Source organism: Cervus canadensis, chromosome 10 (genome assembly GCF_019320065.1).
Source record: "Cervus canadensis isolate Bull #8, Minnesota chromosome 10, ASM1932006v1, whole genome shotgun sequence".
Classification (NCBI taxonomy): domain Eukaryota; kingdom Metazoa; phylum Chordata; class Mammalia; order Artiodactyla; family Cervidae; genus Cervus; species Cervus canadensis.
The window spans coordinates 36,434,654-36,458,029 of NC_057395.1; the positions used below are offsets into that span (position 1 = coordinate 36,434,654).

General features: G+C 42.2%; 1 protein-coding gene across 19 annotated transcripts in view; it reads right to left on the reverse strand.

The window, feature by feature from the left end:
• Positions 1–23,376, reverse strand: part of SVIL (supervillin) — a 255,524-nt gene that overhangs the window by 88,381 nt on the left and 143,767 nt on the right. For all 19 annotated transcript variants that reach the window (XM_043480288.1, XM_043480289.1, XM_043480290.1 and 16 more), the window contains 4 exons: positions 16,797–16,854; positions 9,910–10,001; positions 1,002–1,059; positions 736–887 (listed from right to left, as the gene is read on the reverse strand). In XM_043480288.1, coding sequence (XP_043336223.1) covers positions 736–887; positions 1,002–1,009 — 160 coding nt within the window. In that variant the 5' untranslated portion in view covers positions 1,010–1,059; positions 9,910–10,001; positions 16,797–16,854. The remainder of the gene's footprint in view (positions 1–735; positions 888–1,001; positions 1,060–9,909; positions 10,002–16,796; positions 16,855–23,376) is intronic.

Consider the following 23,376-nt stretch of genomic DNA (forward strand, 5'->3'; position numbering starts at 1 on the left):
TCCCTGCTGCGAGCAGCTCAGCCCTGTGCTGGGCATCAGGGCATTCTGTTTAAACCCATTATATATAAGAGATGCTTGTCTTATTCAGCCCTTTCCCAAACAAACCTGAGGATCTCTGACAGCTGGGGCCCTGAGGGGATGGAGAGAAAGAGCCAGTACCTGCCCCTGGTGGGGCCCAGGCTGGGGTGGGAGAGAAATGATTGGTCATCAATTACTCAACAGTGGGGTCCTTTCTTGTTGTGACACCAGGGGACCACAGCTGGGAGGCATGGTGGAGCTGACATGGGTGTTGCTGCTGGTTTTAACAAAGACATATCTTAAAAAGCATTACAATCTGCGCAGTTCACTTGTTGCAATATCTCCTTTTCCAGGAGTGCTGGATGGAAAATGCTGATGATAGGGAATTGCTGGTGGTCCAGTGGTTGAGAACCAGCCTGCCAGTACAGGGGACATGGGTTCGATCCCTGGTCCAGCGACTAAGATTCCACATGCTGTGGGGCAACTAAGCCCATGTGCCACAGCTACTGAGCCCGCACGCCTAGAGCCTGTGCGCCACAACAGCAGAAGCCACTGCAGAGAGAAGCCTGCGCACCGAAACTAGAGTGGCCCCCGATCACCACAATTAGAGAAAACCCGCAAAGCCACGTAGACCCAGCACAGCCAAAAATAAATAAAGTTAAAAATTAAAAAAAAAAAAAGAAAGGTTGACAAGAGGCCCACCGGCCATAAGCTCACCGATGTGCGGGCTGGCCGGGTCTGTGGCACGCATGTATCTGGGTGTGTCCTCCTCCAGCAGGCGATGAGTTACCAAGCCCGTGCAGCTCTGCAAGAGGATGGGCTGCGTGTCGGTTTCAATTCCTTCTAAGCGCCGGGCAATTCTTTCCTTTCTGTGCGAGACACCAGCAGAGGCAGAGTGAGTCAGGGGCATCGGTTCTACGGAAACACTGGCTACTGCTCCGCAAACTCTTCTGCTTCTTCATTAGGTACAATGAATATCTTACCTTTTCATTTCTAAAAATTCTTTCCTCTTTGGTTCAAAGATTTTTCTTAATTCTGCAACTAAAAGAAAACAAAAAAGAAGAAAAAGATGAATCAGTATTTACTTGTCATGCATTCATTTTATTCATTCATTCATGCAACATCTATCTTTGGAACTCTGTTTATGGCTCCCTTGCAACAGTGATGTACAAAACAGACATAGTTCTTGCAGACTGTATAATAACAGGGGAGGTAGGTGCTAAATGAGTAGGCATGTATGCAGACAGAGACACAAATACACACTCACACGTACATGTCACAGGTTGGTCTAAGAAGTAACACCATGAGAACAAGAGGTGGAAAAAAGAAGTGAGCTCTATTTCACCCAGGAGAACCAGAGGAGGCCTCATCAGTTTCTCTTTAGGTTTTTCTCTAGTCAGCAGAGAGCTCACTATCTGGTTTTTAATTTTATATAGTATTTTAAACTTTCCATCCTGCAAAACTTCAAACACTTGCAAAAGTAGAGACTAGAGGACTATGAGCGCCACGCGCCACCAGCAGGTTATACCACACAAGAGCTCACAGCAGTCTGGTGTCATCCATCACTGAACCTGTAAAGATCGGCAATCTCCTTCCTGCTTGGGTTTCTAAGGTTACGTAATGTGGTACACCTTCTCCAACTACAGTTTAGATTAACCTGGTTTCTGTACCTCCCCTTTCCAAGCTTTCACTGGGAGGAAATGTTAACATGTTTCCTTGCTGGAATTTAGGTGGATGGTAGAAAGGTGATGACCCTCACTCCTCTGGGCAACACTGGATGATCAGACAAACCTTTTGCTGATCTTGGGAGGGCCTCATATAACACTGACCACAAGGATATTTTATTGAGAGGCCACAGAGTGGTTTCTGTGGAAATGGCCAAATTTGGTAGAGAAATTCTTCTTGCTGCCTCCTCAATCCTGTGAATTCACAAGGGCTCCTCTGAGCTTTTCCTGCTGATGTCCCAGGAACAGAGGAGTGGTGATAGGCCCGGGGCCCATGAAACATCTGCAAGGCTGAGTCAAAGGGGAAGCTCAAAGGATGTGATATAAATGCTTGGGATTTAATTTTCAACTGCTTCAATTTCCACTTGAAAATTGGGACTTCAATTTCCAATTTTTAAGTGGCTATTTTTATTTTTGGCCACATTTCGTGGCTTACAAGATCTTAGTTCCCTGATCAGGGACTGAACCTGTGCCCTTAGCATTGAAAGCATGGAGTCCTAACCACAGGACTGCCAGGAAATTCCCTAAGTGGTTCTTTTTAGGAAGGAGTCAAAACCATACATGTGTGTGCACACATGACTTTTATATTGTCCTTTGTGTTCAGAGATACCAGCCACGTTTTTATTTATTAATTTATTTTTAAATGACTGCTACCTTAACAGTGGGCTGGACTGACATTTTAACAAGGATAGTTGGCTTCAGAGGTATCTCTGTCACCAGTGGCCTTCTCGGGAGTAGCTAAGAGCAAATGCTCGCAAGCAGAAGACCAGGGTCCAGTGACAACGGTACCTTCTGCCTTTGGAGGAAGTGTGGCTTATCACTGCTTCCCAGTTAACAAATGAGCTCTCACGAGATGGTGGTGATAAAACTTTCATGGCTGGTAGCACAGATTCTGGAGATATTTTCAAGGATGAGTATCAATGAATTATTTAAAACCCAAAGTGGAAAACGGAGCCCTGTTTTTCATAAAACTGCTCCAGAAACAGTTAACACCAAATTCCAAGGACTCTGGGAGGTTTGTCTTAAACCTGTGCTAAACCCATAACTGAGAAATGGAGCATATGAATAGAGTCTGAGTAGTACAATGACATGTTGCCTTTTCTCCTAAATTATTTCAACTAGGTAGATTACAGTCTGAAAGTGTGTGTGCATGCTCAGTCATGTCTGACTCTTTGCAACCCCATGGACTATATACCCTGTAAGGCTCCTCTGTCCATGGGGTTTCTCAGGCAAGAATACTGGAGTGGGCTGCCATTTTCCTCTCCAGGGGACCTTCCCAACCCAGGGATGGAACCCAGGTCTCCTGCGTTGACAGGCGGATTCTCTACCACTGAACTACCTGGGAAGCCAAATGTGTGTATCCCCCTTTCCAATCCATATGTTAAAATTATAACCCCCAAAGTGACGGTATTAGGAGGCGGGACCTTAGGGAGGGATTAGGCCCCGCCCTCACGAGTGGGACTGGCCCTCTAATAAAGAAGCCCCACAGAGCTCCCAAGGGTTTCCCTGGTGGCCCAGATAGTAAAGAATCTACCTGTGAAGCAGGAGACCCGGGTTCATTCCCTGGGTTGGGAAGATTCTCTGGAAAAGGAAATGGCGACCCACTCCAGTATTCTTGCCTGGAGAATCCCATGGACAGAGGAGCCTGGCGGGCTACAGTCCATGAGGACACAAAGAGTTGGACACAACTGAGCAACTGACACTTTCACGACTTTTTCACAGAGCTCCCAAGCCCCATCCACCACGTGAGGATGTCATGAGAAGTTGGCACCCTACAACTAGCAAGAGGGCACTCACCAGAACCTGACTTTGCTGTCGCCCTGATCTTGGACTTCTAGCCCCCAGAACAGTGAGCAATAAACTTCTGCTGTTTATAAACCATCTGAATGGAGTAAGCCAGAACAAGCATAAAAAATAAGAATGCAATGCATTCGGAGAGGCATACGGTGTCCACTCTGAAAAATTAAGTTGACTTTCCTGGTCCTCATTTGCGACTGAAAATCATTTCTATCTCATTAAAACTTGAACATTTTCTATAGAAGTTGTGCACCTGAAAACATTTAAAGAAAATCCAGCAGTACAGTGAAAAAGATAAGCAACATGCTCCCTCTTGACATTATTTCCCATGATCTGGAAGCAAAGGTCAACTGACAAGGAGCTGACACACATGTAACATAATTACTATATCTATTCCACAGGTAACACTTAGGTTGTGTAAAAGAGAATGACTTTTTGTTTGCCTATGTATGTTTTTGGTTGTTATTTTGTTTCTTTTATTTTGCTGGTTTAAAAAAGATTTTTGTTTACGTATAGTTGATACACGAGGCTTTGTTAATGTCTGCTGTACAGCGAACACACACATATATTCTTTTTTATATCCTTTCCATTATGGTTTATCGCAGGATATTGAATACAGTTCCCTGTGCTATCCAGTAGGACCTTGTTTATCCATCCTGTGTATGACAGCTTGCATCTGCTAGTCCCCAAAGTCCAGTCCTTCCCTCCCCTACACCTCCTCCCCCGTGGCAACCAGAAGTCTGTTTTCTATGTTCCTGAATCTGTTTCTGTTTCGTAGGTTAGCTCATCTGTGCCATGTTTAAGATTCCACGTACAAGTTGTATCCTATGGTATTTGTTTTTCTCTTTCTGACTTATTTCACTTAGTATGATAATCTCTAGTTGTATTGAATGATGTTTTATTTGAATTGCTAATGCAATTCCAAAGGAAAAAAACTTCAGATGGGCACTTGTAGTACCCCCCACCCCCACTGAATTTTGGTCAGGTATATTCTAAATCACTGGAAAAATAAAAAGCTAGTACTAAGAAAGCATGGAAGTCACCCGTACTGTGGAAACACGTGGTCACTTCATGTCTTTTGTACAGAGTCCACAGACTGCTCCATCACTGCTCCATCTTCTGACTGCCAGCACTGAACATAGTTTATTATTATTTATGATCTCCCAAAAGAAGGTTTCCTTCCTTTAAAATTTTTATAGAATTTCAGTCTCAGAGAAAAACTAAGACATTTTTCATTCATAAACATTTGTTACTATACTTATTTTTACCCCCCTTTTCTATCTCCATATGTATATTTGCATGTAAATATACATGAAAATATGCATATATTTATGTGTATATACACATGGATATAGGGTTTCCCAGGTGGTACTAGTGGTAAACAACCCGCCTGCCAATGCAGGAGATGAGTTGGAACCCTGGGTTGAAAAGACCCCCTGGAGAAGAATGGCAACCCACTCCAGTATTCTTGCCTGGGAAATCCCATGAACAGAGCAGCCTGGTGGACTGGAGTCCAGGGGGTTGCAAAGAGCTGGACACGACTGAGTAACTGAACACTGTGGGCGCGAATGCACACACATTCTCATATTCACATATTAATTTTTCTGAACCATTTAAGAGTAAGTTGCAGCCTAATGCTCCTGTTAACTCTAAATCCTTCAATGTCTCTTTCCTAAAAACATGGAATTTTGAAAAATTAGACTCATAAGCCATAATTCAATTGATGGCATGCTGTGACATATGTATATAACTAATACATGGTTCAGAAAATAGTAATATTCATCATCATAAATCCAGATAGAAACAAGCACAGCTGGTCTAACTTCTGTTGCAATAAATTTTCAAGTGCACTGAGACTTGTACGTACACTAAATTATCCCTTGCTAAAATCCCTGCGATTTTAGTATGCTGCCCTTATCTAAGAAATATGGATTTTATGACTCTATTTCTTCAGCAAATTCTGACGGGACTTGCATTGGTCATTTTCCAAGTAAGGCAATTTAAGAGGCTTTGACATCAGGGGCTATAATACTTTATAAAACTATTTAATTGCCTCATATACTTTGTAATAATGTATAATAGCAATACACAGGATAACGTGGTCTGCTAGTTGCTTTTATGGGAAGCATGGTTTCTTCAATTAGCTCTGAGAACAGGCTTTCTGGTAAAGTTATTGTTGATTTCAGTCCCCCAAGTCTGAATACAGTAGAATCTTCCAAAGAAATATAAGTAGTGGGGGGACTGCCAAGAACAGCTCTCCCCCCGCCTGCATTTGATACCACGGGCCAGGTCCAGAATATTCTGAATGCTAATCTTTCTTCCCCAGGAGTAATCCACTTTAACTTTTACACTTGGATGGCAGCCACTAATACAAAGACCAGCAGCTTATAAAATAAAATCATTACAAACCTAGAGGAAAGAGGGGGAGGTGTGATGGCTATCAGAAGGGTTTCGGGGGGCGGATAATGAAAATGTTCTAAAATTGACTCTGCTGATCAATGCACAACTCTGTGAAGCTACCAAAAGCCACCGAACTGTCTACCTAAAATGGATAATTGTTTGGTATAGGAATTGTATCTCGATGAAGCCGTTAAAAAAAGTAGGATCATATATTTTGTTCATTTCATAACTCCTAAATGGAAAATCTATTTTAATAGGGTAAGCTTGACACTGGTAAAGGGTTTTAATCCCTTGATTACCTGTTCATGATACATGGGTAAAAGAAGTTCCTTAGAGAAAAATCAATGACCGTTTAAAAGCTCAATCTCACAGAAGAAAAATCCCATCACTAAATGAACAGGAAGAAGCTTCTGTAAACTTATAAACAAACATGAAACTCCATGACATTCAAACTCATAATCGATTCCTATTTTTAACCTGCTATTACCAAGAACTGACAGAATACTGAATACATCTATTAAGGTGGAGAAATAAAAAGACCTTAGGCTATACCTGAGGTCTTTCCAAATGTGCCTGCCCAAATTCAAAAAGAGTAAAGACTATGAAATAAATCTATGGGAATTAAGATGAAATTCAGGGGAGGAGGGACCCTAATGCTTAAGAAGCATGTTTGAAAAACCTTGTTAATTTAGAAACATAAATCTGGTGAGTACATAAAGTTAATCATCTTTGATTAGTGAAAATAATGATTTTTAATGACCAATTATGATAATGTCTAATAAAACTGGTTAATAAGCTTATACATTTTAAAATTGTTATACGTAGAGCTCTGAGTCATTGAGCTTTGAGGAATCTAGCATCTCACATTGTTCTTAATTTTTCCAATCTTATTATTATTTATTATTCATTAAGAGAAGGAATGGGGGGACAGAGAGGAAGAGGAGAACTTTAGCTTTATGTAACTTTCCACAATCAGTCAAATCTAAGCTGTTGCTAATATGCTAATAATGTTGTTTGTTCATTCTTGCTCTTTGTTTTGATCACCTTCATAGATTTTTACATTTGACTTGGGCTTCCTTGGTGGCTCAGATGATAAAGAATCAGCCTGCAATGCAGAAGACTTGGGTTTGATCCCTGGGTCAGGAAGATCTCCTGGAGGAGGGAATAGCTACTACCCAACTCCAGTGTTCTTGCCTGGAGAATCCCATGGACAGAGGAGCCTGACGAGCTATATAGTCCATGGGGTCGCAAAAATTTGGCCGTGACTGAGTGACTAACACTTTCAGTTTCGCTCAGATTAAACTGAGTTTGTCTTCCGAAAGAGTCTTACAAATTGGAAGGACTTTTCCATTTCACACCTGGGGTTCCAGGTGGGAACCCCACACATAGCCATCCTAGCCTTGCCTTGAACAGTTAATGACATCACAATGCAGTGCCTTTCACTTCCAGGTACATGAACTATCAGAATTTTCTTCCTCATATGAAATCTCACCTGCCTTCTTGTAATTCTACACATTCTTCTCATTTTGGACCTCTGGAGCAAAACACAACAACACTCTGTTTCACTTAACAGTTTTGTTAAACACTTAAAAATTGAAAAATGTCCCTTCTTGAAGTTGTCACCACCAGGCCAACCCCCTGGCATCCTTCTTCAAGCATCCTTCCTTATCAACCTGTGTCCAGGAGTACGACTGGCTCAGCTCCTCAGGATGCACGCAAATTCATCAGTGGGACTTTTAAAATTGATGTTGTTTCTGTTAAGAGAACATTTTTCCTGGTCTAATTTCGTCTGGGCTTGATCTCATGATTTATCGCTGCTATTTTTGGGTTTTTTTTTTTTTTTAAGGACAGGAAAAAACCCCTGATCTTCCACCAGAACTGTTTAATTTATTTTTTATTGAAATATAGTTGATTTCCAATATTTCAGGAGTATAGCAAAATGATTCAGTTTTATATATGTATATATATATACACACACACACATATATACATATATATATATACATTCTCAGATTCTTTTCCATTATAGGTTATTATGAGATATTGAATATAGTTTTCTGTGCTAAACAGTAGGTCCTTATTGTTTGTCACTTTTATATACAGTATAAAATCTTATAATTAATAGGGTTAATTATAACTAATTATTAATTAATCCCCAACTCCTAATTCATCCCTCCCCAGCTTTCCCTCTGATTACCATAAGTTTGTTTTCTAGGTCTGTGAGTCTGTTTCTGTTTTGTAAGTAAGTTCACTTGTGTCATTTTTTCAGATTCCATGTGTGAGTGATATATGGCATTTGTCTTTCTCTGACTTATTTCACTTAGTATGATAGTCTCGAGGTCCCATCCATGTTGCTGCAATTGGCATTATTTCATTCTTTTATATAGCTGAGTAGTATGCCACTGAATATATATACACCACATTTTTTTAAAAATCCATTCCTCTGCTGATGGACATTTAGACTGCTTCCATGTCTTGGCTGTTGTAAATAGCGCAACTTTGAATGTTGGTGTGCCATGTATCTTTTCAAATCTTTTCTGGGTATATGCGAGGAGTGGGATTGCTGGGAAAGCTGTTTCTTCTGAAGCAAGGGTTACACAGCTCATTTGGGATGAACAGTTTGTGAGTTGGTACTCCCCTGAGTTAGTGTTACAGTTGGTAGAAACAAATGTCAGGTAATGCTCATATTATCTCATGGGCAATACTAGGGGTAGAGGGCTGGTAGCTGATGCAAATGTTTGACTGCATGTACATCTTAACCAAGGAAAGTGTGAATTCACCTGATGTGAGTGTCTACTTGGATAAGAAGAGAGACACTTAAGATGTACTTTGCACCGCTTGCTCAGTGTGTTGCCCAGTCGGGAGCTGAAGGATATCCATCCTAGCACTGGAAAGCCTCAGGGGGCTGGAAGCAGTGGGAGGGGGTGGACAGAAAAGAAACGGGCAAGTAAGCAGAACTCATCACCCTTGGAGAAGGTGAAAAGTAGGAGAGAGATGAGGTGAGGCTGATTCTAGGACTGCTCTCTTATCCTCGGTACCAGCCTCCAGCAAAAACTTGAGGATGCCTAAAATGAAAGGAAGGGACTTGTGGTAAGGTGAAGTCCATCAACAGAGGAATGGATAAAGATGGTGCCTATATACTATGGAATATTACTCAGCCATAAGAAGGAAAGAAGTGAGATCATTTGTAGAGATGTGGATGGACCTAGAGACGGAGTGAAGTCAAAAAGAGAAAAACAAATATTGTATATTAATACATATATGTAGAATCTAGAAAAAACAGTGTAGATGATCGTCCCTGCAAAGCAGAAATAGAGACACAGGCATCGAGAACAAGTATGTGGACACCACGGGTGCAAAGGTGGAGTGGGATGAATTGGGAGGTTGGGACTGACATATATACACTCAGTTTAGTCAGTTCAGTCACTCAGTTGTGTCCAACTCTGTGACCCCATGGACCGCAGCACACCAGGCCTCCCTGTCCATCACCAACTCGCAGAGTTTACTCAAACTCATGCCAATTGAGTCGGTGATGCCATCCAACCATCTTGTCCTCTGTCGTCCCCTTCTCCTCCTGCCTTCAATCTTTCCCAGCATCAGGGTCTTTTCCAATGAGTCAGCTCTTCACATCAGGTGGCCAAAGTATTGGAGTTTCAGCTTCAGCACCAGTCCTTCCAATGAACACCCAGGACTGATTTCCTAACTAATAAAAACCTACCATATAGCATAAGGAACTCTACTCAGGGCTCTGTGATGACTTAAATGGGAAGGAAATCCAAAAGAGAGTGGATCTGTGTATCGCTGATTCACTCTGCTATACGGTAGAAACTAATGCAACATTGTAGAACAACAATACACCAATAAAGAATAATTAAAAAATAAAAAGTGACAAGGTTAGGAAAAGTCCTCCAGGAAAATCAGATAATACATTTACACGCCCAGACACGAGTCGACCATCTAGAAGTCTTACCTTTAGGAAGGGCAGCTAAAAGCTGAGCATCGATCCCTCTTTTGTGGTTAGCAAGCTGTTCTTTGTCTTCAAGCAAGAACTCTTTCTGAAAGCTAAAAATGATTCCATTAAGAAAATGTTTCAAGTTCTTCTAAACCCGGGTATATATGAACTAAGATACTACAGAACATAAAAATTATGTTATTGTACATAGCTAAACATGTGTGTATAGATTATAAGTAAAATATTTTATTTGGGGGAGATAATAGGTAGCTTTTTTCAATGATTCATGGTTATATTAATATGATTTTTGGGTGCAGCTAAATAATTACATCAGCAGAGGTGGCAGGGGGTGGGAGGGATGTGAGGGTAAGTGTGGCCTCTGGTGGTAAAAACATCACTGCACTAGGAGATGGATGCCTCTGTTCAGACTGACAACCTCTTCATGGGCCACCAGTAGCTGTGCAAACTTGAACTAACCACTCAACCTCCCTGTGCTACAGTCTTCCTCAGAAAATCAGTGATTTGTCTAGGTGATCTACATGCTCTCTTCCGCTGTTGAAATTAAAGTAACAAACGTCTTCAATCCAAGAAAAATCAAAGCACGGAGAAGAGGTGTGAAAGGTTCACAAAAATTTGTCCAGGGGGAAAAAAAAAGAAATGGGACTTCCCTGGTGGCCCAGTGGTTAAGACTCTGCCTTTGCAATGCAGGGGGTAAAGGTTCAATCCCTGGTTGGGGAATTAAGATCCTGTGCGCTGTGTTGGTACAGGCTTACCAACCAGCTCCTTGCTCTGCCCACCCCTCCGAGCCTCCCAAAGCATCCGTTTCTCAGTACCTGCTGGTGGTGTAAATACTGCCCCCACTGCTGCTCTTCAGGCTCCCACAGATCTCTAAGTTGGAAGGAAGACACATGGGCACACTCACCAGGGTGTGTGTGTGTGTGCAAACACACCCCTGGGACCACTGCTGTCTTCGGCTTACAGATCAGGAAACTGTCCAGCGCTTTTCCCCAGGACACACGTGCAGCAAGAACAGTACGCAACGTGCAAATCTAGCTTTTGCTCTGATACTGTGAGCACCCGGCCCAAGACTTGGAGCCCATAAGTTCAAGGCCTCCAGGGGAATGCACCTGGACTGGGCAAGACCAGAGCTGCTGCCTCAAAGGAAGAGAACAAACCTAGGGAAACAGGAAACTCATCTTCCCCCAACAACATGATCACCTCCAGAGAAGTGGTGATAGACCCGTAAACAAACCCAGCGCCAACCTGACCTTTCCCAAGGATGATCCCCTGTCTGTGGCTCTGCCCTGCAGAGGTGTGTCCACAGAGGCCCAAGGGGAGACTGAGGAAGTGCTGTGGGTGCTATGAAGGGGGCACACCAATCACTTATATCCTAGATACAAATTAAATTTCAAGGATCGTCTGTATGCTCCAAAATATTGCCATCCCATCTTCCTAGAACCAAGTTCATCAGAAACCCTTAGTTTCTGCTTATAAATGTGGAATGCTTATACTCGTAAACAGCAGTGCCATATATTCATATCAGTTAATAAAAAGTCTTGAGAATAAGTAGGCTTTGAAAACCACACTCCAGGTGGCTTGAAAATCCTAAGACACCTCCTGCTTAGGTCAAAAACTTGGAATAAGCACTGACTTCTCAATAGTGAATCATAACACAATGACAGATCTCAGTGTTTTTTCAGAGGTATGATGTAGTCTAAACCTAAAACACTAAACAACTGCAGAATGGCACCCTACGTAAGGAGTGACATGCTATCAATATTTTAATTGACTATTTAGCCACTTGAAACATTCAGCAAGTTCTGTACTTTCTTTGGGAAACAAAAATCTCAGGAAAAAAATTCTGTGCAAACCCTGAAGTATTCAGCTCCTAGACCATTGACCTTAGAGCACAAATATTATCTCATATTTTCAAAACTGAACATCTGTGTTTCTATTTTCCCCCTTTTATCTGTTCATCAAAAAGCTCAAAGAAGCTGCTAAGGAAGACTAAAAAACCACCCTCTTGTTAAACATTTCATTGAACTTGCACAGAGTGGGGTTCACAGTCCATCACCCTACACCCCTGGCTTCACACGCATTTCCTTTCTTGAAACTACAGATGTGTCAGCATTGATGGGCAGGACAGCCTCTCACGGGTGGTCAGAAACCATGAAAACCATAGCACATTAGGGAAATCTCTCCTGCCTCTTCCCATGGCTGACTGTGAATGCTGTTTCCTCCTCAAGTCTCTTTCTGCAGCTTCCTTCCATCCCGGCTAGTCTTGCTCCTGGTCTGGGCCTCAGTTTAAGGTCATTTCCTTAAGGAAGAACGCTGTGACCCCGTGTCCACCTACCAGCACCGAATCTACACTATGCGCCTCTGTTATATTCTCTCACGTGACCCTGTTTTCCTATTTATGGAACATATTATAAGTGTCTCATTTTAACTTGTTGATTTTAAAAAATACTTTTAAAAATCCATAAATATACAGTGAATGAATTGGCTCCAATAAAATATTTCAAATATTTATGAAGACTACTCTGAAGTTTTTTTTTTAAAGATTTTATTTTTTTGATGTGGACCATTTTTAAATGGTGAATTGTCTGTTTTATGTTCTGTTTTGTTTTGTCTGACCCCACAGCATGTGGGATCTTAGCTACCCAACCAGGGATTGAACCCACAGCCCCTGTACTGGAAGGTGACGTCTAAACCACCAGACCACCAGGGAAGTCTCCTGGAGTATTTTATGTATACATGTTACACACTGTGGATATGATAGGGCAAAGAACATGACAAATACTGAGACTCATTAGAAGGGCATGTATTTAATAACATCATCCCTTCCTCCCTTCCTTCCTCTCCTTCTCTTCTCTTTAAAATAACATATAATTGGGAAAACATCGCTCCTCATTACCTTTGCCCACCTTGCCTATGTGTATGAAAATACATGTATGTTTGCATGTTTATAAAGTAGTCTATTTTTCAGGTCTCCATCCTCAAGGTAAAATTTTCTTACTGGAATCCACACAGCCGCCTTTATACTTCTTTCTTGCTGTTAATCTCTCTCTCTCCTATTTCCTCCAAGTAACTACTAACCTCTGACTGCTAACCAATGACTACTAACCAAAGATGACTACTAACCAACAATGTCTAGTAACCAATGACTACTAACCAATGGTGACTAGTAACCAATGACTAGTAACCAACGAGGAAGTAGATGAGCCATAGGAAGAATAAGGAAGATGGGCTGGAACCAAAGACTCTGACTTACTATTGTCACAAGAGCTGTGACGGATGCAGGTTTCCCCAAATCAATACGAAACCAGACTTTGAGAAGAGCCATGTCTCTGTCCTGGACTTCTGACACCTGGGGGCACCAGGCAGCAGTGAAAATGCAGGCAGGACACACTGGGGAAGCGTTCTGGACCATTCATGAACGAGTAACTCATGTGCTCATCTAACGGCCGGTGAAACACTTAAAAATGTCCTCCCCCAAAGCGCTAGCGTCACTCTCTTCTCATTCTCTGATTCAGAGGCAACCAGAGCAGCATCGCGGGGTGGGGGCCCAAGTCCTGGATGCTGGACTATGTCCCTCCTCATTATCACCTACACGGGGATCAGGGGGTCTCTGCCCAGACCACTTCTCTGGGCCTTGGTGGGTTGCCACAGCTCCAGTAAAAGGTGGGATCCTCTATTTCACCATGAAACTATCTTTCCATATATAACTAAAGTATATATGCTACAGTCTTCATTTTGGGGAATTAAAATTTTAAAAGCTTCTAATATGAATAAATGGGGCTTTCCTGGTGGCTTAGTGGTAAAGAATCTGCTTGTCAATACAGGAGACATGGGTTTGATCCCTGGGTGGGGAAGATCCCCTGGAGAAGTGGCATCCCACTCCAGTATTCTTGCCGGGAGAACTCCGTGGATAGAGGAGCCTGGAGGGCTATAGTCCAAGGGGTCACAAAGAGTTGGACATGACTTAGTAATTCAAAAAAACAGCAACAATATGAAGAAACAACTTTAATATGTTTTTCATCTCCTCTGAAACGGAGCTCCCTTCTTCATGACTAATTCGTTCATACTTCTAGCTCTTTCCTCTGCTTCAGTGATCCAAGAAAAGATTGCACTTTGCTTCTATGATAATTTTTTTAACATGTCCCATTAACCTACTTAAATGCCCAGCAAGACAATAAAAGGACATTTTATTAAAGTGAGAGCAGGCTATCCTGCTGTTATTACCTTCTATCTTTTTTAAAAAATGGGATGTCCTAATAAGGAATATTCTGTTCCACACAGTGAAGGGCTTCCTGGCTACTAACTCTTCTACTGGAGTTTACTTACAAGACAGGGGAGGGAGCATCCCTGCTGGTCCAGTGGTTAAGACTCCATGTTCCCAATGCAGGGGACATGGGTTTGATCCCTGGTCAGGGAACTAAGGTCCCACAAGGCCAAAAAAAAAAAAAGACAAGGGAGATGTAATCCATTACCTCATGTTCCCATGTCTGGTGTCTGGGTAACTAGATTTAGTTGAAGGAGGCAGGTTCTTGTATTTCCAGCCCGTTTTACATTTAGGACCAGAGCCCGGGGGCCATTGTTTTAATAGGTGCACATGAAATAACACCAGTTTCAGAACCACTGTGTCCCTCTGAGTCTCTCTCTCCCGGCTGACTGACCTGCATTCATACTTCATACTTTCCCTTGAAAAAGCAGCGCTTTTCTGTCTCCTCTTTCTTTTTTTCCCCCTGCTCTGAGTCACATATTAAGTCTACAACAGCTAAACCAACCTGCTAGTGATGTATTTGCAACAAAGTTGCTATGATCTGAATGTATTTCCCGGAATTCATAGATTGAAATCCTGACCCCCAGTTCAGTTCATTTCAGTTGCTCAGTCGTGTCTGACTCTTTGCGACCCCATGAATCGCAGCACGCCAGGCCTCCCTGTCCATCACCAGCTCCCGGAGTTTACTCAAACTCATGCCCATTGAGTCGGTGATGCCATCCAGCCATCCCCCAATCCCTCCCAGGACCAGAGTCTTTTCCAATAAGTCAACTCTTCGCATGAGGTGGCCAAAGTACTGGAGTTTCAGCTTCAGCATCAGTCCTTTCAATGAACACCCATGACTGATCTCCTTTAGGATGGACTGGTTGGATCTCCTTGCAGTCCAGGGACTCTCAAGAGTCTTCTCCAACACCACAAGGGTGAAGATATTAGGAGGAGGGGCTTCTAGGAAGTGATTAGGTCATGAGAGTGGAGCCCTCATCAATGAGATCGGTGCCCACTTCAACAAGAGAGGATGCAAGACATAGGGCAGTGGGCAACCTGGAGGAGGGTCGTCACCCCATGGCAGTGCACCCTGACCTCAGACTTCCAGCCTCCAGGTGTGAGAAATAAATTTCTATGTTTTATAAGCCACTCAGTCTATGAGAGTGAACAAATTAAGACAGAAGCCTTAGCTTCCATTAAAAAGAAGGCAAAGATGAGAAATAAGGGAGATTGTATCAACTACTAGAAAAGTAAGATTTCATGAGTTAAATAAGACAGCCTTACTGATGACCATGCCTCCTCACTGCTCTAGTTTACCTTATACTATTAATAAGATGTGGATGAGATTCATTAAAGTTTACCCCATCCAGCGTGTTCACAAGGTCAAATCTAACATTCTCAAACGCAGAGCCAGGCTTAGCTTGGCTAGGACACTGGTGACACAACAACACAAAATAAGCTTTGTGTCAAAGGTTAAGCTTTGAAATGCAAACTTTTAAAGTGAAGAAACAATGTCTTATGTCATACATTAGGAACAAAAGCATCTAAGTGGAATGAAGGGTAGATCTGGGTTGGGGCCTTCCCGCATAATAAAGTGGATGCTGAAATCCACATCTCTATGTGTTAAGAGACCATCATTTTGTGCCTACACTTGAAAAATCTCAAAACCTGTTAGGGACAGCCATCTATGAGGACACATCTGAAATATGGCCACCTTATTAGGCACAAAGTTTAATTTTTCTATTATCTCACCTCAATGATGTGTGTACCACGGAGTTTTAGCATATCAGGTACATCAAATAGGTACCCATAATATCCTGCAGCCAATGGAACGGAAGGGCAGAAAGGTTAAGAGGCCAGGCACCATGAACTTACCTGGACAGGTGAGTGGGTGGATGGGTGGAGGGAGAGAAGTAGGGGAGAAGAACAGGTCAGAAGGAAGGGACAGAGGGAGGAAGAACAAGACTAGATCCTTTCTTAAAAAACCAAAAGCATACATGTGGATAACTGATTCACTGTGCTGTACAACAGAGATTGGTACAACACTGTAAATTAACTATACTTCAATTAAAAAAAAAAATAACAACAACAGCAAGCCAAAAGCTCCCTTACTCAAAGGGTAGGTTGCAAAAAAGGGTATCATACCCTTAGAGGCAGATATGAGAAAGAAAAGAACTTGTAAAGAAAAGACCTTTACAATTTTGCAATTACATTGACACCAATAGGCCATTTTGCAAATAGTTCCCATGTGTGTGTTCAGTCTGGCTCTTTGCAGCCCTATGGACTGTAGTCTGCTAGGCTCCTCTGTCCATGGAATTCTCCAGGCAAGAATACTGGAGTGGGTTGCCATTTCCCACTTCAGGGGATCTTACTGACCCAGGGATTGAACCCACATCTCTTGTGTTTCCTGCATTGGCAGGCGGATTCTTTACCACTAGTACCAATACAAAAAGAATATTTGCTGGCTGAGTGCACTGCTAAGTCAGCCTGCTTCACATGTTTTAATAAGTTAAACTCTGGAGAGAAAATATTTTTTTAAAAACATTTAAAACTCAAGGATTAGAAATTTAGGAGAATAATTTCTAAAGCTCCTACAAATCTTCGAAACTTAAGATTTCTTGAGCAAAGACTTCTTTACCTTGGAACTTTTCTTTGACACGGGAATCCAACGAGGCTTAAGTTTTTCTTGTTCAAATCTAGGGGGAAAGAAATAATGTAAGCATGAAATACCCACACAGTAACTTAAAACCAAAAAAAAAAACTCCAATGGGGAAAAAAAAATTCTTCACACTCCCTTTGAGACCATTTAAGAAAAAGGAAACTGTGAACCAGAAATATGAATACAGAAAATACAGACACCTTTAAGCATCAAACTCCACCACATGCATTTTACTTAGGAATTGTTTTGTTTTGATTTTGGTTAATAGTAGCCAAGATACTTCATGGGTTAAAAAAAATTCTGACATAGTTCAATGCTACCATTTAAATTCTCTATGGTTACAAGAATAACTCCAAAGCAATTAAATACTGAAAAAACATAGCTATTATCCTCACGGGCAAAAAAGGAGAAAAAAATTAAACAATTTTGGTCCAGGTAACCAGAAAGGTCTACAATCATCCCTGCCTGGTATATTTGATGCTTTTAAAGAAGGCACAGCAGGAGTTGGGGTGCATGAGGGGTTGATGAACAGTGGAGGGGACACTTCAGCTGTGTTTTTATTGCCTTCATTAAAATCTAAATGATAATGACACATCAAATTTGCCACTTATTTATTTTTGAAGACAAGACATATATTATGTAAAGACAGCTGGTAACAATCGAATCCACCAAAAACACACATCCGACTGAACTGGTTAATGAAAACCAGGCACAGGCAAATTTATAACCGGCTTTGGGTAAGTAATCTGTTTTACAGCTTTTGGCATAGCAACCATTTGTCCACCCAGAAAACCACAATTAGACCACTTACAGAAATTTCTTCCCCTATGGAAGAGCCTCTTACTGCTTAATATTTAGGGGCAGAAGCTTGAGGAAAAGGAGGTACAAGATATACCAGATGCTGACCTATCAAATACATTCCGAATTCTGGAATTTGGGAATTTGGACCAACTAGAGGAATACAATACAAAGGTATAATGCCAATTAAACATCTAGGCTTTTTGGCTAATTACACAAATATCCTTGTTATGTGCTTAGAAAAAGAGAACTTGGTTCAAAAAGCTATCAAATATTGCAGAAGCAAATTCCTGAATCTGACACCTCAGTTGTTCAAATCTCTTCCCAATCGTGTATTTGGACTGGAAAATACTTTCATAGACAATGGCCAAATTTCCAATGTGATAGTCAAGATAACCTAAAGATCTCTTTTTAGTTCAATCTGTGAACCTAATCTGAGATGCCACTTCAGTGGTTAAATTGAAAGCACATCTTTTCCTCTGGGCTCAAAAGGAAGCCACTAAGAAGACAACATTTTTGTTCCAAACAGCCTCCCATGAAGATTTCATAAAAAGGCAAACACACACCACTGCCTACTGGAAAAAATTTAGTAGATATAACATTTGGTTGAGAAAAATATTTCAGTTAAAGTACAGCACATCCAGAACTTAATCTAAACTTTGAGCATTCCGATGTAATCTGCAATGTTTCCTTCATAAAGGCTTTAGTGGTTTAGCAATTTCTTTAACGTACAACAGAAAAAAAAAAAGCCACCTTTCTCAGCGATCCCAAGATAAGCTAATTTATAAAGTCAATGAGATATTTAAAGCATCCTTTGAGAAAACCACAGAACAGTATAACGGGGCATCCAAGGTAAAATGGAAGATGCAAGGCATTCATGATGCTATTAAAAAGACACTTGAGGGCATTTTCCATTTCTCCCGCCTTACCTTGTTCCTCAGAGAACTTGAAAGTGCCCAGGTAGCTGGGAATCCCTGGGCTTCTGAACATGGCTGCACACATCGAGTTCGGGGACAGAGCCTGCTCTACAGCTAATTCTCAAGCAGCCACGGCCTGCAGCCCGTCTGAGCAAAATTGGGTTGAGCTTTTCACAGCGCAAGGCAGTCAGGCACTGGTGTCCTTGAGAGTAGAGTAAACGCAAAGCGAGACACTGCAGGCCGGAAGAGCTCAGACCCCGTAATCAGATTACAAGCAGAAATTAGGCCTGTGGATGCTGAAATAGACTGGATTCCAGTGACGGGACATTTATGAGGTTACACTTCCGAGCCATGGCCGGACCACAGCTCCTGCGTCGGCTAAGGAGACGATGCTGTAAACCTAACCACCATCAGGAGAGGCAGGACAGCTCCTCCCTGCCCTAAAAGCTTACAAGCAGAACCAAAACCATCCAGAGATGCTCCGTGTACTGGGACGAAGGAGAGCCTCTGAACTATTCCCAGGCTGCTCCGAGTCTGGCTTTGGCTAAGTTCAAGGAAACACTTGATCGAACAGGGAGCCAAAACCCCCGAGTTAAGAGTTAAGATTGATGAACAACATATGAGTGAAATTGTGGGAAAAGAAAAGGCAGATATTACTAGAGGTTCAAAAATTTTAATTTGAGACAGAAGCTCCTAAGTATAATACTACTTTTTCTACTCACCCTGTTTATCTTACTTTTTTAAAGACATTTTTTCCAACAAGTTTAGGTTTACTACAAAACTGAGAGAAGGCACAGAGAGTTCAACTTTTGAACTGTGGTGTTGGAGGAGACTCCTGAGAGTCCCTGGACTGCAAGGAGGTCCAACCAGTCCATCCGAAAGGAGATCAGTCCTGGGTGTTCATTGGAAGGACTGATGCTGAAGCTGAAACTCCATTACTTTGGCCACCTCATGAGAAGAGTTGACTCACTGGAAAAGACCCTGATGCTGGGAGGGATTGGGGGCAGGAGGAGAAGGGGACAACAGAGGATGAGATGGTTGGATGGCATCACCGACTTGACGGACACGAGTTTGAGTAAGCTCCGGGAGTTTGTGATGGACAGGGAGGCCTGGCGTGCTGCGGTTCGTGGGGTTGCAAAGAGTCGGATACGACTGAGCGACCGAACTGAACTGAACTGACAGAGTTCTCATGTACTCCCTGCCCCCACCCATACACAGCCTCCCATGTCATCAACTGCCCCTGCCATCAACATCCCCCACCAGATGCTACATTTGTTACCAAAGATGAACCTGCGATTGAACCTATGATTCATCATAACCACCAGAGTTTACCCTCTGAGTTCACACTTGGTACTGTCCATTCTGTGGTTTTGAATATACCACGACATATATCCATCATTCTACTGTCATACAGAGTACTTTTGCCCTCAAAAGCCTCTGTGCTCAGCTTGTTTATCTCCCTCCTCTCTCCCCTCCCTCAGCAACCGTTGATCTTTTTATGTCTTCATAGTTTTGCCTTTTCCAGAATGTCATATAGTCAGAATCACGCAGTATGGAGTCTTTTCAGATTGGTTTCTTTCGCTTAGTACACGGTATGCATTTAAGGGGGCTTCCCAGGAGGCGCTAGTGGTAAAGAACCTGTCTGTCAATGCAAAAGACATAAGAGATGCGGGTTCCGTCCCTGGGCCAGGAACATCCCCTGGAAGAGGGCATGACAACCTACTCCAGTGTTCTTGCCTGGAGAATCCCATAGACACAAGAGCCTGGGGGGCTACAGTCCATGGGGTCGTACAGAGTCAGACACAACTGAAGCGACTTAGCATGCACATGCATTTATGGATGCTCCATGTCTTTTCATGGCTTGATAGCTCATTTATTTATAGTGCCTAATAATATCCTATTGTCTGGATATAGCACAATTTATGTAACCATCCAGTTATTGCAAGACATCTTGGTTGCTTCCAAGTCTTGGCAATTAGGAATAAAGCCGCTCTAAACATTCATTGTAGGTTTTTGTGCAGACTATACATTTTCAGCTCCTTTGAGTAAATACCAAAGGATGTGATTGCTAGACTATATGGTAAAGAGTATGATTAGCTTTGTAACTGCCAAACTGTCTTCCAAAGCGGCTGGACCATTTTTCATTCCCACCAGCAGTGACTGCGAGCTCAGCACTGGGTGGGGTCAGGATTCTGGATTTTGGCCATTCTGATAGGTGGCATCTTGTTTTAATTTCTATTTCTCTGATGACATATGATGGGAGGATATTTTCATGTGCCTATTGGCCATTTGTATCTCTTCCTTGGTAAGGTGTCTGTTCAGGTCTTTGGCCCAAATTTGATTCAGTTGTTTGTTTTCTGTTGAGTTTGTTTTACTGTTGAGTTTTAAAAGTTTTTGGTATATTTTAGATAACAGTCCTTGATCAGATATGTCTTTTGCAGATACTTTATCCCAGTGGGTGGTTTTTCTAGCTCTCTTGATGTTGTCTTTCACAGAACCAAGTGCTTCATTTTAATGAAGTTTAGCAAGTCAACTAAAGTTGACCAAAATTATGACCAACCTAGACAGCATATTAAAAAGCAGAGACATTACTTTGCCAACAAAAGTCTGTCTAGTCAAGGCTATGATTTCTCCAGTACTTGTGTATGGATGTGAGAGATGGACTATAAAGAAAGCTAAGCGCTGAAGAATTGAGGCTTTTGAACTGTGGTGTTGGAGAAGACTTGAGAGTCCCTTGGACTGCAAGGAGATCCTAAAGGAAATCAGTCCTGAATATTCATTGGAAGGACTGATGCTGAAGCTAAAAACTCCACTACTTTGTCCCCCTGATGCGAAGAGTTGACTCATTGGAAAAGACCCTGATGCTGGAAAAGATTGAAGGCAGAAAGAGAAGGGGTCAGAGGATGAGATGGTTGGATGCATCACTGACTCAATGGAACATGAGTTTGATAAACTCCAGGAGTTGGCGATGGACAGGGAGGCCTGGAGTGCTTTAGTCCATGGGGTCGCAAAGAGTCAGACACAACTGAGCGACTGAAATAAACTGAGCGTGTCAACTGTTTATTTCAAGGAATGTGTCTTTGGTGCTGTATCTAACAATGCATCACATACGTCACCAAGGTTTTCTATGTAATCTGGGAGTTTTATAGTTTTGTGTTTTACATTTATGTTTATGATCCATTTTGAATTAATTTTTATGCTGGGTATAAAGTCTGTGTCTAGATTCTTTTTTTTTTTTTTTCACATGAGGATGTCCAGTTGTCCCAACACCACCGGTTGAAGAGATTTTCTCTGCTCCATTGCTTTGCTTGTCTCTGCTCCCTTAAGACACGTCTCCCTGCATTGGCCTGTGTCTACGATCTTAGGGGTGGTGGTTTACCCCTCCCCTCTTTGTGGACTCAAGAAGAATGATTGATTTCTCAGTCTGTTCACTTTTTCACTTGCTGGGATGAAGTGGTAACTTCTAAGCTCCTTAGAGGCAGAACCCAGAACCCTGGAGTCTGCTGTTTATTTTTAACTACAATCTGTAGCTGGTGGGGTCAAGTAAGGTAAAGCAACTCCAAGAAAAATCTGCAACAGAGACTGACAATTTGATAGGTAAAATCATCTCCTTTATACGATAAGGAGGAAAAAGAGGGATAGAGAAGTAACTTGCTCTGGGTACATACTTGGTTAGTGATGGAGCTGTATGATCCCAGGATGGTAGGCTCAAGATCATGATTTGCTCCCCTTCACCCCTCAGGGAGGCAGTGACCCCTGAGCCTGTCCATCTTTGTCTGTTTAGTCACTTTGCTGTTCAGTCACTCAGTCGTATCAACTCTTTGTGACCCCATGGACTGCAGCACGCCAGGCTTCCCTGTCCTTCACCATCTTCCAGAGCTTGTTCAAATTTATGTCCATTGAGTCAATAATGCCATCCAACCATCTCATCCTCTGTTGCCCCCTTCTCCTCCTGCCCTCAATCTTTCCCAGCATCAGGGTCTTTTCTTCACATCAGGTGGCCAAGGTATTAAAGCTTCTATTTGGTACTGAATATTTGTTTGCTGTATAGCAGGCCTGCCCACGATGGTTTGCTGAATGGTCATGGTAAAGAATGGAATACTCTTTTTCTAAAGGCTAGAGATGCCATTCTAAAGGAGTTTCCCAGATGGCTCAGTGGTAAAGAATCCACCTGCCAATGCAGGAGATGCAGGAGACATGAGTTTGACCCCTGGGTCAGGAAGATCCCCTGGAGGAGGGCATGGCAACCCACTCCAGTATTCTTGCCTGGAGAATCCCATGGACAGAGGAGCCAGGTGGACTACAGTCCATAGGGTCACAGAAAGTTGGACATGACTGAGCAACTATGCATGTTTGCATGCCATTCTAAAACGATTTGCATTGATTTTACATCCTGCTTTCAAACCAGACTGACTTAAGTGGTTTCTAAACTACAAACATAACTTGACAAGGAAGACTTATACGGCGAATTCACCAGGGCGCAGCCACAGAAGGCACACGGGCTGTCCATGGGGCCGTGGTGACAGTTGTCATTTTCACTGTCCTGCTCATTTCTTCAACTCTCAAAGTCAGGATGAAATAGCAAATAGAGCAGGTTAAAAAAACTCAGCAGAAAACAACAGAATTGCTCTGAAAAGCTGTAGTGGAAACTTCACTGTTAGGCCATGGCTAATGAGGAACCAGAAGGCAGAGGAGCTGCTGGAAAAAGAGGAAGTGGAGGAAACGGTAGAAGCAACTGATTCTGAAAGTAAATAATTAGATAGGATGGAATACAGTTTGTGTTTATAAATAATCCTCTGCAAAAACTTAGTTTCTAAAACACAATATTTACATTCCTGAAAACT